This window comes from Gobio gobio, assembly GCF_949357685.1.
Source record: "Gobio gobio genome assembly, chromosome: 4".
NCBI classification, from domain to species: Eukaryota; Metazoa; Chordata; class Actinopteri; order Cypriniformes; family Gobionidae; genus Gobio; species Gobio gobio.
The window spans coordinates 47420995-47434228 of NC_137100.1; the positions used below are offsets into that span (position 1 = coordinate 47420995).

At 38.4% G+C, this 13234-nt stretch overlaps 2 protein-coding genes across 3 annotated transcripts in view; one reads left to right on the forward strand and one right to left on the reverse strand.

The window, feature by feature from the left end:
• The window catches only part of osbp2b (oxysterol binding protein 2b), a 145074-nt gene that overhangs the window by 63842 nt on the left and 67998 nt on the right, over positions 1–13234 (forward strand). The window lies entirely within an intron of this gene.
• Positions 123–12307, reverse strand: LOC307124768 (dihydrofolate reductase-like; the record flags this gene model as incomplete). Its single annotated transcript, XM_079814213.1, has 8 exons — positions 123–204; positions 1745–1860; positions 3209–3335; positions 3434–3539; positions 3688–3737; positions 6120–6127; positions 6228–6413; positions 12236–12307. The coding sequence occupies 8 exons, from the start codon at positions 12305–12307 to the stop codon at positions 123–125; spliced, it is 747 nt and encodes a 248-aa protein (XP_079670339.1).

Sequence of the window (13234 nt, forward strand, 5' to 3'; positions counted from 1 at the left end):
GAAAGTAGACAAGAGATATCAAGTGATGATGGGGGTCAGGAAATGACACACGCCTAATTTAAATAAAAACTGCATCACGCAACATGTCAAGGTCCACGTCCACTAATTAAAAGATTATCTTCTTAGTGGTTGGTGCTCTCATAGACTTCAAGCACATACTGAACACCATTCTCCTCCTGTAAACCGGCAGGCACACCCAGGAATCTGACCAGAAGGAAACAAGAAAGAGAAACAGAAGTAGCAATTAGACATTACCACCTTATGTCAGGACTGATTTTACAAGCATGTATTGCAACTAAGAACTTCAGGAAAGAAAACCTTTAATACAAAACATAATACAGACACAACACAACTATAGAACATGCACAACATAGCCTTTCAGACAGACAGATTCTAACTTGTACTTTCATAAATACTCCACTTTCATCCACTTGGATGGTATAGAGTCTTGTTAACTTCCAATTAACTGCTAGAAATGATCAAATTAACTTGAGAACTCAAATAACAAAATCCATTTTGCTCTTTGTCAGATGAAGCGACAACAATTAACATCCTGTGTGCATTTAACTTCTCTATAAATGCTTACTGTTAGCCTGATAAATGTGAGGTGCGGTCCACCTTTAATGCTAGATGCCATTTTTACATAACAAGAGAGCCTTTTCTCATTGATGAACTCTCTTCACTATTCTCTCTGGATACACAATACAGAATATGTCTGTTCCAGTACCAATAAATCCATTAACTTTATTTAAGGATAGGATCAGACAAATACCCCTAAACATATGTATAAAAAGGTTGTACTTTATAAATGAAAGTGTTTCAAACAGTGCAGTTTTAGCCTTAGAAAATTGCCTTTTTGAAGTTTAACTAATAACCCTAAAAATCATATTAAGACACAAATTGTTTGCAACAGTGCTCGAGGTGGTAAAAAAGTGCCAGTACTCCAGCGTTCTGAAATGCCGTGCGCAAGGAAAAAGCGCCATACTCTTAAAAGCTATACAAAAGTTTGGGGTCAGTATGATTTTTTGAAATGTTGAAAAAAAGTATTTTATGTTTACCAAGGCAGCATCTATTTGCTCAAAAATACAGTTAAAAGTAATATTGTGAAATATTATTACAATTTAAAATATCTGTTTTCTATTATAAATTATACGTTTTAAAATGTAATTTATTCCTGTGATTGGAAAGCTGAATTTTCAGCTTCTTTAATCCAGTCTTCAGTGGCGCATGATCCTTCAGAAATCATTCTAATATGCTTATTTGATGTTCAAGAAACATTTAAAATTATTATTAATGTTGAAAACAGTTCTGCTGCTTTATTAATTTAGTAGTAACTGTGATAATTTACTTTTTTCAGGATTCTTTGATTAATAGAAAGGTTAAAAGAAAAGCATTATAATTCATTATAAATGTCTTTACCGTGACTTTTTATTAATTTAATGCATCCTTGCTGAATAAAAGTATTAATTTCTATTGATTAAAAAACAACAAAAGCCTTACTGACCCCATACTCTTGAATGCTTGTGTTCGGCATATTTTTTTCTTGCCTGCTGTCCTTGACATCACAGCATAACAGAACAATTGCTAATGAAAAACTTCAAAGCAGCTCTAGAGCAATTAGTCACATGACATTTAAGGCTTAGGCGATTGGCTCCAAAAATGTTTGAGCTAAGCAACTGCCTTTGTGATGAACTGCAATGCTAACCTCTCTCCATGTATTATAGACCTCAATGTAAGCACTCACTCAGGCAGGAGCTTGTACTTGTCCATGTTAATATCGGGTATAAATGTGTCACAGTCAAACTGCTTGAGGACCCGTGTTACAAAAAGACGCCTGGGACCAGAGCGCTCCATCACCTCCTAAAGAACACAGCACAACATTCACAAACAGTTTATTATGATTACATTCTACAAGATATTAACAGAATGAGGAGGAAGGAGTATGAAGGAAGGGGGTCTTTTGTACATTTTGCCTTGAGGCAGTTTCCATAACAACTGATTATACAGAGACCTGGACTACACTGAGCTATTTCTGAGATATAACGTTGTATAGGTGGGTGCATAAAGTATACTGTTGCACGCATACTGTACAACTGGTGAAACAGCTAATTTTACCCTCAAATTAGGAAATATAGTACTTTACAAAACAAATACAAATAAGTTGTATTAAATGAGAGGAAATCGGTTGCATGAAGGGAAAAGTGAAGGCAGACCTAAATTTTAAAACCTAGATTAAAAAAAAGAATAATATTTTAATGTATGTAGAAAGGAAGAAATCAATGGTGAATGTTCATACAAACACATAGAACTGATCAAAAGCCATAAAATTCTATAATTATACTCTACGACATTAAAAAATATTGCAGTACTTGCAGATGAATTCCATTATACTTCCATGTTTATACATAGGTTTACCATATTCATTAGTAAAATGGTAACACAAGACCATTGTAAAACTACTGCGCAAATACAGGAGTCAGTAGCTATGTTTCCATCTAAAGTTGCAAATTTAACTTCAGCGCAAAGAACATTTTATGAAATGTTGCCTAAAACATTTGCGGACAAAACATTTGTGTTTCCATCCCATGTGTTCAAGAGAACAAAATTGTCTTTTCCTGGGAAATTGGTGCAAAATATCTGTAATAAAATGGAAGTTGCTACAATCAGGGAAGCCACTGTGGCTTTTTTCATATACTCCATAAAATGATGAAACGCAATCATGTCATGCGTTCTGATGCCTGGTGTTTGGGAACGCAATCATGTAAGACGCTTCTGGGAGGGAATTAAACCAAATCAATCTGATGGCAGACTTTGGCTCAGGCCTTTCCGAATAACCAAACCAACATTTGAGATGCTGTGCGATGAAATTGTTCCGCTGGTTAGACCAGTTATCCAGTCACATCCACTGTTGAGGCAAATCATGTGTTTTTTTTTGCTGCGCATCGAGGGATTGATTTCATAAATGTGTTTCCATCGTAGGTTATGCACTTCTTATCAGATAAAAAAATGAATCCGCCTCAAATGATTGCATGCGTTTTTATGTACATTTTTTGATGCAATATCCCAAAATGTGCATAAAAATAGGTGGATGGAAACATAACTAATGACTGTTATAAGGGATTTGATGCATATTGAGCTTATGTTTATACTTTTATTACAATTTTCTATGTTTCTCAATAGAGATGCTGACTTATATCATTTTACCAACCTTGTACAGAGTGCTGCCGCCAATTATCCAAACCTGGTCCACTTGTTTTTCGAGCTCAGAGCTGTCTAACAGTTGGAGAGCTGAACTCAAGTCTGAAGCAAGGTAGTGAGCTCCCTCTGGGGCTGTCCTGTGCAGTGAGTGATAGAAAATAGGAAACATTTAAAAACGTATGTGTGGCATAACGGTCTACTGTAAGGTGAAATAAAGTGCAAGCATTTAGATTACTTGAGCTCTCTGCTGAGAACTACGTTGATTCTGTTCTTTAGGGGTCTGTTTTGTGCAGGAATAGAGAACCATGTCTTTCTGCCCATGATGACCACATTTTTTTTACCTGTCAAATGACACAGAGTGAATGCAAAAGACAACAATACAGAGTTTTGGTTAAAGATTTTATTAATTTCGGCACAAACAAATAAAATATGACACACAAAAAAGAATGTTTTAGGCATGACAAATATGACAGCACAGCATATTATTACCCTCAACTGAAGGGGTCATGGTCATCTTCTGAAAGTGCTTGAATTCATTACTAAAAATATAAGAAAGAAGAATCAAAGCTAATGGTTGGGGTATATTTTGAGGCTTGCTTTGTGTTAAAGTGATAGTTTACCCAAAAATGAAAATGTAAACATTCTTCAAAATATCTTCTTTAAATGTTCAACAGAAGAAAGAAACTTGAGAGAGAGTAAGTGATGACAAAATTCTGACTTTGGGGTGAACTATCCCTTTAAAAGCTAGGAATAAGTCAGGTGTTTAGTTGATGGTAGCCATTGTATTTTTTTTTTACTACTATGGAAGTCAATACAGTCAACGGTTTGTTTACCAACATTCTTCAAAATATCTTATTTTATGTTCAACAGAAGAAATTTAACTCCTACAGGTTTGGAACAACCTGAGAGTGAGTAAACATGGGCGTGGTAGTGGGGGGAAAAGTGGACCTGACTACCCAGGGCCCCGTCTAGGGAGAGGGCCCTTTGAAATCCCATCGAATGACCATCAATTTTTTTATTTATTTATTTTTGTAAAAAAAATTTGGTTTGTTTTTGTAGCCTAATTCGAATTAATTGGGCCCTCCAATTGATGTCATTATTCGTTTCAAAATATATTGATAACACCAACTGAGAGAATGAACTCAGTGCCAGACACTCTGGACCCCCCCACCCCCCCACCCCCCCACCCCCCCACCCCCCCAAATGGTTTAGTCCGCCCATAGACGGCAGACGGCGGCAAACAAGTAACGCAGTGAGTATAAAGCCTTGGTGCCTGATCATGCTGCGCAAAAAGCCCAAGTTGGGCTTTCAAAAAAAGAAAGACAGGAAGGAAAAAGAAAGGAGGCAGAATGAGGGGAAGCAGCTGATGACTGCTTTCTTTCCAAAAGGTGAACTGAGTTTGCTTGTTATGCACCTACATCCAATTAAAGTTAACGTAGTCAACTCCAGACAGCTGCTGCTAATGTATGTATGCTAATGTTAAATCTTTAGCTTAGTTTGTCAACCAGGCTGCTTGTAGTGATGGGCAGACTGAGGCTTCGTGAAGCACTGAAACAATTTAAGCAAATGTGCCATATTGTTTCGAAGCTTCGAATCAATCCGACAACCGTCTCTACGGTGACATCTAGCTGCACATTTCACGGAGGAAGGCTTCCACAATCTTCACGAGTTCAATGCACAGCACATTCGCGTTCGGTGTGGAAGCACTCATTACACAAACAGCTGATCAAAAAATAAAACCACCGCATGTCAAAATCGCGTCCAGTGTGAAAGGACCTTTACTTTTCTGAAATGAGACAGCCTTGATGACTCATGCAGCCTTCGAATGCGACCTCTGGAAAACACAGCTATAGTCTAACTTTTATTTGAGGAAATCTGTTTATAATAAGCTATTAGGTTTGAATTTATTGGTCCTGCACTGTCTATTGATTCAGTTAATTTGAATGAAAATACATTGCATGTATCTGAACTATTTTTAGTGGCATCCAGTATAAGGATTTGACTGTTCATAGATTAGGTCAGTGGTCCCATTCTTTCTTGCGCTACTGCTTCGCTAGCATCGTCGGCATCGGAGTTAACGCAGTTTGAGCCAGCGGCTCGCATTGACAAGGCTCTGGCCCTGTGTCTACAGACAATTCACCCTCCTCCACTTCAGGTGAAAGTGGGGGAGAAAAGTCCTCTACTTCGAATGACCGCTCTGTTGCAAAGCTACTGGCGTCACTCCAGTCATTCTCCATCTTTGCGGGTCTGACAGCTGTCAATCAATCCGTCACTGCGGGTCTCAGGTGCACGCCCTCCGCTCAGCCCCACCCTCGGTTCGTCCCCTCTGTCTCCGCTGGGGCGATATAAATATTGCAAGTGGGTGGAGTTAGGCTCTGACCTAGGGTTGAGTTACCCTTTAATGCATCCTTGCTGATTAAAAGTATTTATTTATGTCAAAAAACAAAACAAAAAAACTCAACTACCGATATTATAGATAGACAGGGAATAACAGTACTGGAGTAAGAAACTGGATTGGCAAATGACACAAACTGGACTTCAACTTGCGCACAACAGCTCAACGGGTAGAATAAAATGATGACAAATAAATATTTCATGCAGTTCTGTGTAGGAAAATGGAAAGCCTATCGGGTAACTGAGGATATTTTCCTTGAACTCCTTTATACACCAGTCCATTACTTAATGTTTCAATCACAGATCTGAAGAAAGATTTTCTTTTTAAACATGGTAGGGGGGCAGGTGCACTCATTTGACGCATGATACACCAGAGCTTCTTCCTTCTAAGCACTTCTAAGAACGTCCTTGTGTTTGATGTGGTGCCCGACTGAGCTAAAGCAAGTGTTTAGTGGTTCAGGAAGCCTGCAGATATGCTTTCAGTATATAAAAGAAAAATTTTAGAAAATCAAGTATAGTGCACTCACTATGAATTCTGGGAAGGGTATGTAGAGATTCATTATTTCAGACAATGTTTTTCAAAATACATGGTCAACAACAAAGACCAAAACACGTTCTTTTATGGGAACTCTTACCTTTGCAATCTGCACGCACCAGTTGAGCAGCAGCTGGGAGCCGATGTTCTCCTGGTGCTCGTGAACATAGTCCAGCAGGCAGCCATGGGGCATGAGTTGAGTTACCAGCTGAATAGTGGGACTCAAGCAGACCCCCAACAGACGCACTAAATGAGGATGCTCCATGCTAGCCATGATCAATGCCTCCTGGAGGACAAAAACAGAAACACTGGAAATGTGCTGTTTTCATTGTCATCATGTACAAATGTATTTTGCCTATGTAAGTCGCACAGCTTTTTCTTTTATCTCGTCGCCATTACTTCTCTAGCTAAGCCTGTGTTTATAACAGAGATTGTTTCTTTCTTTTTTTCAATTCACGAGTAAAATAATGTCTGTGGTAACAGGGGCGTAGCACCAAATTCTGGGCCCTGTATGCTCTCAATGTCAGTGGGCCCCCTACACATGCCATTGTACGATGCGGGTTAGCAAAATGAAAATTCAATTTTGAATGATTTTTTTTTTTTAATTATTTGAATATAAACAAGTATAAATAGTGTTTAAATCTATTTGGCCTACTTGTGCTCAAATACCTTTAAACCTTAGGCTACATCGGGTTTGTGTACTAACATTTTGATCCATGATACTGATGCAAGTTTTAAATTAAAAACATTTATTTTTGAACAGGAGAACACGAGACAACTGTACCCTCAGAAACTAATCAAATAAGCTAAGCCTGCCATAATGAAAAAAAAAGTCAACTATAAAAAAAATAAACAAAAGTCAAATGAGATGTAATCTACATCCCAGTAAATGCCCACTGACGAGTCTTTTTGTTTGCGAAATCAGTGATGAGATCTGTAAAGTCCAACTGTTTGGCCAATTGGCTTTCAATTGACAGAATGGCGAGGCTGTTTAGTCTATCCTGGCCCATTGTTGATCTCAGGTAGTTTTTTTACCAGTTTTAAATTGCGACTATAGCTTTTAAGCACAGCACTGTGCTGCAATGCTAGGGCTTTTCACCAAACAAAAATGATAATTTGCTTTATTGCTCAAATCAATATTACCTGTGTGCACTTGAGAACACAGTGATATTGGTAGACACATCTACATGTGCAGAAATATAGGCAGATAATTTATTAAGGAGTTTGAGAATATATCACACATTATAAGCAATAGTAGGCCTAGTAACTTTACACTGTGCTGCCACCATGGGCGTGGTAGTGGGGGGAAAAGTGGACCTGACTACCCAGGGCCCCGTCTAGGGAGAGGGCCCTTTGAAATCCCCTCAATTTTTTTTTTTTTTTTGTACATTTTTGTTTTTTGTTTTTGTAGCCTAATTCGAATTAATTGGGCCCTCCAATTGATGTCATTATTCATTTCAAAATATATTGATAACACCAACTGAGAGAATGAACTCAGTGCCAAACACTCTGGACCCCCCCCCCCCACCCCCCACCCCCCCAAATGGTTTAGTCCGCCCATAGACGGCAGACGGCGGCAAACAAGTAACGCAGTGAGTATAAAGCCTTGGTGCCTGATCATGCTGCGCAAAAAGCCCAAGTTGGGCTTTCAAAAAAAGAAAGACAGGAAGGAAAAAGAAAGGAGGCAGAATGAGGGGAAGCAGCTGATGACTGCTTTCTTTCCAAAAGGTGAACTGAGTTTGCTTGTTATGCACCTACATCCAATTAAAGGCCAATTTATACTTCTGCGTCGAGTGTACGCCGTAGTGTACGCGTGTAGCCGACGCCGTCGTGAGCATTTATACTTCTGCGCTGTTGTCTGCGTCAATGTGCAATTCCACATGCAGACGCTAGAAGGCAGTGTCCTCGGGCATGTTGGTGTAATCAAGAGAACAGCCGAAGAAGAAGCAGGTTGTTGTGTAGAATCTGTACATTCATGTCGGAGTATCAGCAGCAGTGAGAGAGCGGCTTTTCTTGCAGCTTGAGTTGTTGTATCTAATACAAATTAAGCATCTCTAGTTGATTAGTAAAGTTAAATAAGGCGATCTGGCGCTGGAATGTGTTTGTGAAATCATGCGGAGCTCGTGGCCGCTGTTTTCAGCAGCGGTGGCTCGAGCAATCGATTGCTGTTGCGGAGACTTCATTCACGAAATATACCCTAATGTGTCCCTGTTCTTGATATACAATTACTGATTAACATCTTTGGTTTTAATGAGAAAATAAATAAACTATACTCAGCGGATCTATGTATTTATTTACTACCATAAAGAATCGCTGGACTGCAAAATATTGTGTTATAGCAGACGTAAGGAACTATCATCCAATTTCTGGACACACACTCACACTCCTATCGCAGATTTTTTTATTTATTTATTGACCTGAGGGAAGGGTTCTGGCAGACCAATCACAGCGCTTGCGGTCCGCTTCGAATCAATCCGACAACCGTCTCTACGGTGACATCTAGTGGTCACTTGCATGTGTTGCTCTGAAATACCTTGACAATGATCCATGTAAAAAAAAAAAAAAAATGAGTGAAATGGAAAGTGCTCCGACTGGGAAAAATGAACTGGATGAAAAATAAAATAAAACAGCTTTTAACATTTGTCTGACAACTACATGATATTGGTTTTGAAACATGTAGCCTCCTCATTATGAATAATATAGTTTTTCATGAAAAATGAACATTAATAAAATAAATAAAGCCACGTGTCACATTTGTTACATAACATTTTTATTCAAAAATATTATTTGCTCTGCTGTTGAAGGAGTTAACTGACTTCTTTTTTTTTTACATATTTCTTCAGCCTTTGAAAAAAATCCTCTCACATGGGACACTTGTTGTCCTCTGCACCCTCCAAAATGCAGGATGAGTGCTCCTCAAATGGTGCATCAAGACTAGCTGCCTATCACAATACACACATCTCACTTTATTTGGAGGGTGCAGAGGACAACAAGTGTCCCATGTGAGAGGATTTTTTCAAAGGCTGAAGAAATTATATGTAAAAAAAAGAAGTCAGTTAACTCCTTCAACAGCAGAGCAAATAATATTTTTGAATAAAAATGTTATGTAACAAATGTGACACATTGTGGCTTTATTTATTTTATTAATGTTCATTTTTCATGAATAAACTATAGTTATTCATAATGAGGAGGCTACATGTTTCAAAGCCAAGATCATGTAGTTGTCAGACAAATGTTAAAAGCTGTTTTACTTTATTTGTCATCTAGTTCATTTTTCCCAGTCGGAGCACTTTCCATTTCACTCATAATTTTTTTTTTTTTTTACATGGATCATTGTCAAGGTATTTCAGAGCAACACATGCAAGTGACCACTAGATGTCACCGTAGAGACGGTTGTCGGATTGATTCGAAGCTTCGAAACAACATGGCACATTTGCTTAAACTGTTTCAGTGCTTCACGAAGCCTCAGTCTGCCCATCACTACTATAAAGTCGTGAGTCGTGGTTTGAAGTTGTAATTTACGGGCTCAAAAACCTGCCTGGAACGCAGCATAATGACAAGACAAGTGACACCTGTGAACCTTGATTAAACAATGAACCAATGACAGGACAAGACACAAGATCACATGAGGGCATGGGAATCACATGACAATGAAACATGACAAAACCAGGAAGTAAATGACAAGACTAACTTAGAAACATGACACTCAAACATAACATGATAAACTAAAAACATAACCAAGAACAATGAACATGAACCAACACCAAAACACCCTGTGACAATACAATACAGCAGTGTTGGTTAAGTTACTCTAAAAAGTAATTAATTACTAGTTACTAATTACATCTTCAGTAGTGTAATTAGATTACTGGACAAATTACTCTCTTCAAAAAGTATTTCATTACTTATTACTAATTACTTTCTAAATCCTATATCAACCTCGAGTTAAGCGATTCAAGGATAGACATGAAATGGCTCCTTTTAATTAATTCAAATACATAATATAAAACTACATCAATTATTCTTATGAACTGATCAAAGTATTACAAATGTGAGAAGGATAAATAAAAAGTTAGAATTTAAATGTTTATGTTAATTCCACTATTGTATTATATATAATTGTTCTACAGTCTACACAGTATTTAGTTCAATTATACTTGTGAAGTATTGTAATCAAATTACACAAAAAATAAGAGTAATCCCTTACTTTACTTTTTAAATGGAAAAGTCATTAAATTACAATAACTTATTACTTAGTTACTAGTTACACCCAACACTGCGTGTGAGTTCTATGACAAACTAACATCCCTTCTAAATAAAAGTATTAATACTGACCTCAAAAACTAAACAGCCTGCCTAAAAATGATGTCTGCTCAATTTGGCATGTTTCATTGCATCATATTATTACAAAATCTTTAACACATTTTTAATTGTATTTAAATAAAGGGTGATGATGATTTTCCCAGGCAGGACATGGAGAAATGGAGAAGCTGTGTGTGACAAATTAAGTACACTCTTACTTCTCCCATAGGAATTATAAGAGGGTAAGTAACAGTCAGGCAATGATCACGACATCAGCAATGATCTTAGAGAAGCAATTGTTGCTGCTCATCAATCTAGGAATGGTTACAAGGCCATTTCCAAACAATTTGAAGTCCATCATTCTACAATGAGGAAGATTATTCACTAGTGGAAAACATTCAAGACAGTTGCCAATCTTCCCAGGAGTGGACGTCCCAGCAAATTCGCCCCAAGGTCAGACCTGGCAATGCTCAGAGAAACTGCAAAAAACCCAAGAGCTACATCTCATACTCTACAGGCCTCAGTTAGCATGTTAAATGTTAAAGTTCATGAGTACATTTAGAAAAAGACTGAATATGTACGGCTTGGTTGGAAGGGTTGCCAGGAGAAAGCTTCTTCTCTCTAAAAAGAACACAGCAGCTCGGCTTAGGTTTGCAAAGCTGCATCTGAACAAACCACAAGACTTCTGGAGCAATGTCCTTTGGACAAACGAGACCAAAAGATGTGTGGCCATAATGCACAGCGCCACGTTTGGTGAAAACCAAATAAGGCATATCAGCACTAGCACTTCATCCTAACTGTCAAGCATGCAGGTGAAGGGGGGATGATTTTTGGCTTGTTTTGCACAGGACCTGTCCTGAGCACCTTGCAGCCATTGAGTTGACAATGAACTCCTCTGTATTCCAAAGTATTCTAGAGTCAACTGTGAGGCCATCTGTCCGACAGCTAAAGCCTGGCTGCAACAGGACAATAATCCCAAGCACACCAGAAAATATACAACATAATGGCTGAAAATTAAAATTCCAGATCTCAACCTAAATGCAGTGGCAGGACCTTAAGAAAGCTGTGCATAAACAGATGCCCACAAACCTCAATGATATGAAGCAATGTTGTAAAGATAGTGGGCCAAAATTCCTCCACAACGATGTGAGACACTGATAAAGTCATAAGAAACGATTCCTTCAAGGTATTGCTGCTAAAGGTGGTTCGACAAGCAATTAAATCATAGGGTGTACTTAGTTTGTCACACATGGCTTCTCCATTTTTTTCTGAAATAAATAATGACACGGTGTAATATGTCATGTGTTGTTGTTCATCTGAGTTTGTATTTATCTCATTTTAAGACCTCTCAAGGTCCTGTCTGGGCTTTATTTTACCTGTCTTTACTTTTTATTTTCTTCTAGAAAAAATTGGCCAGAAATATTGATAACATTTGATGCTGTCTAAACTGCTCGTGTTGGTGTCAAAATCAAGATTAAGATTTTGATTATAAAATGCTAATGTCAGGTGTGGTTTGGTCTCTATACAAGGTTTGCAGTGAAAAGTCTTCTTGTCTTTGTCAGCCTGAGCTGTGCTGAAAGATGATGACGTAAGAGAGTGATCTCCTAAAGGAAGTGAGAGACACAGAGAAGTGGGTCAGACTCCCATCATCGATCTCAAGCTTTTAGATCAACACCATGAGCTCTAAAAGCCTGCTCATAACCGGATCTATTTTTGAACCAGTATTTTTGTCTGCATCCCCCACCTGTCTGTCTCTTTCTGCCTCAGTGTCCCAGTAGACCTACCTCACTCTGTTTGTTTTCACACTGAGTCTGAGTCACTCTGACAGCGGCTGATCCCTGTGCTCCAGTGTCTGGTTGTCAGGATGGTGGGTGTCATGGTGAGAGCCTGCATAGATTGAAATACAGATTCGCCAACACCAAGGTCATGATTTAATCCCCATAGAACACATGTGATAAATGTGTAGCTTGAAAGCACTAGGTTTCTTCGGATACAAGCATCTGCCAGATTAATAAATGACTAAACCTGTTCATCACCTGCTTCATGTAAACACATGCAGTTTATAGTGTAATATCATCAAAAAGCCAGCAGGTGGCGAGCCGTCCCTGACCACAATACTGACAGCTTATGTATTAGACCAGGGGCCAGGGTCCTGCCGAGTAGCTTTATCCTTAATCATACATACTTGAAAAACCCTCTAGGATTTGAATTGCTCATCCCTGTATTAGATATTTTAGTAAGTGGGCAAGCATCCCTATTTTTATTGCTCACATAGTGTGTTAGAAATTCGGAGCACAGATCCTCCACCCTGCTACTGATATGAATGATGCCATCAGATTGTGTTACTTAAGGGGAGGTGTTTTACTTTTCTAAGACTTACCCATACCTAAAGACTAGAAATAAAGACTTGGGCTGCATCCGAAATCGCATACTTCCCTACTATATAGTCAAAAAACAGTATGTTCTAATTCACAGTACTCATAAAAGAGTAGGCAAAAATTACCCAGAGGATTGACTAATTCTTCCAACAAGATTCTGAAGTGTGCATATGATGGACACTTTATGGTCCCATGAGGCCACGGCAGAGAATTTGTGAATGGCAGTGACGCAATGTAAATGACGCTGGTAGGTCAACATGGCGAATGTAGTACATCCAGATTTCAGGCATACTACACACACTTTTAGCAGTTGCAAATTAATTACTGATTCAAAATAAGTACCTACTTTTTCGAATGCAGCCCAGGAATGCTCTCTTTTTGACTTGGGCCCTAAGAAACCACTTAGCAACCACTCAGAACACCTTAG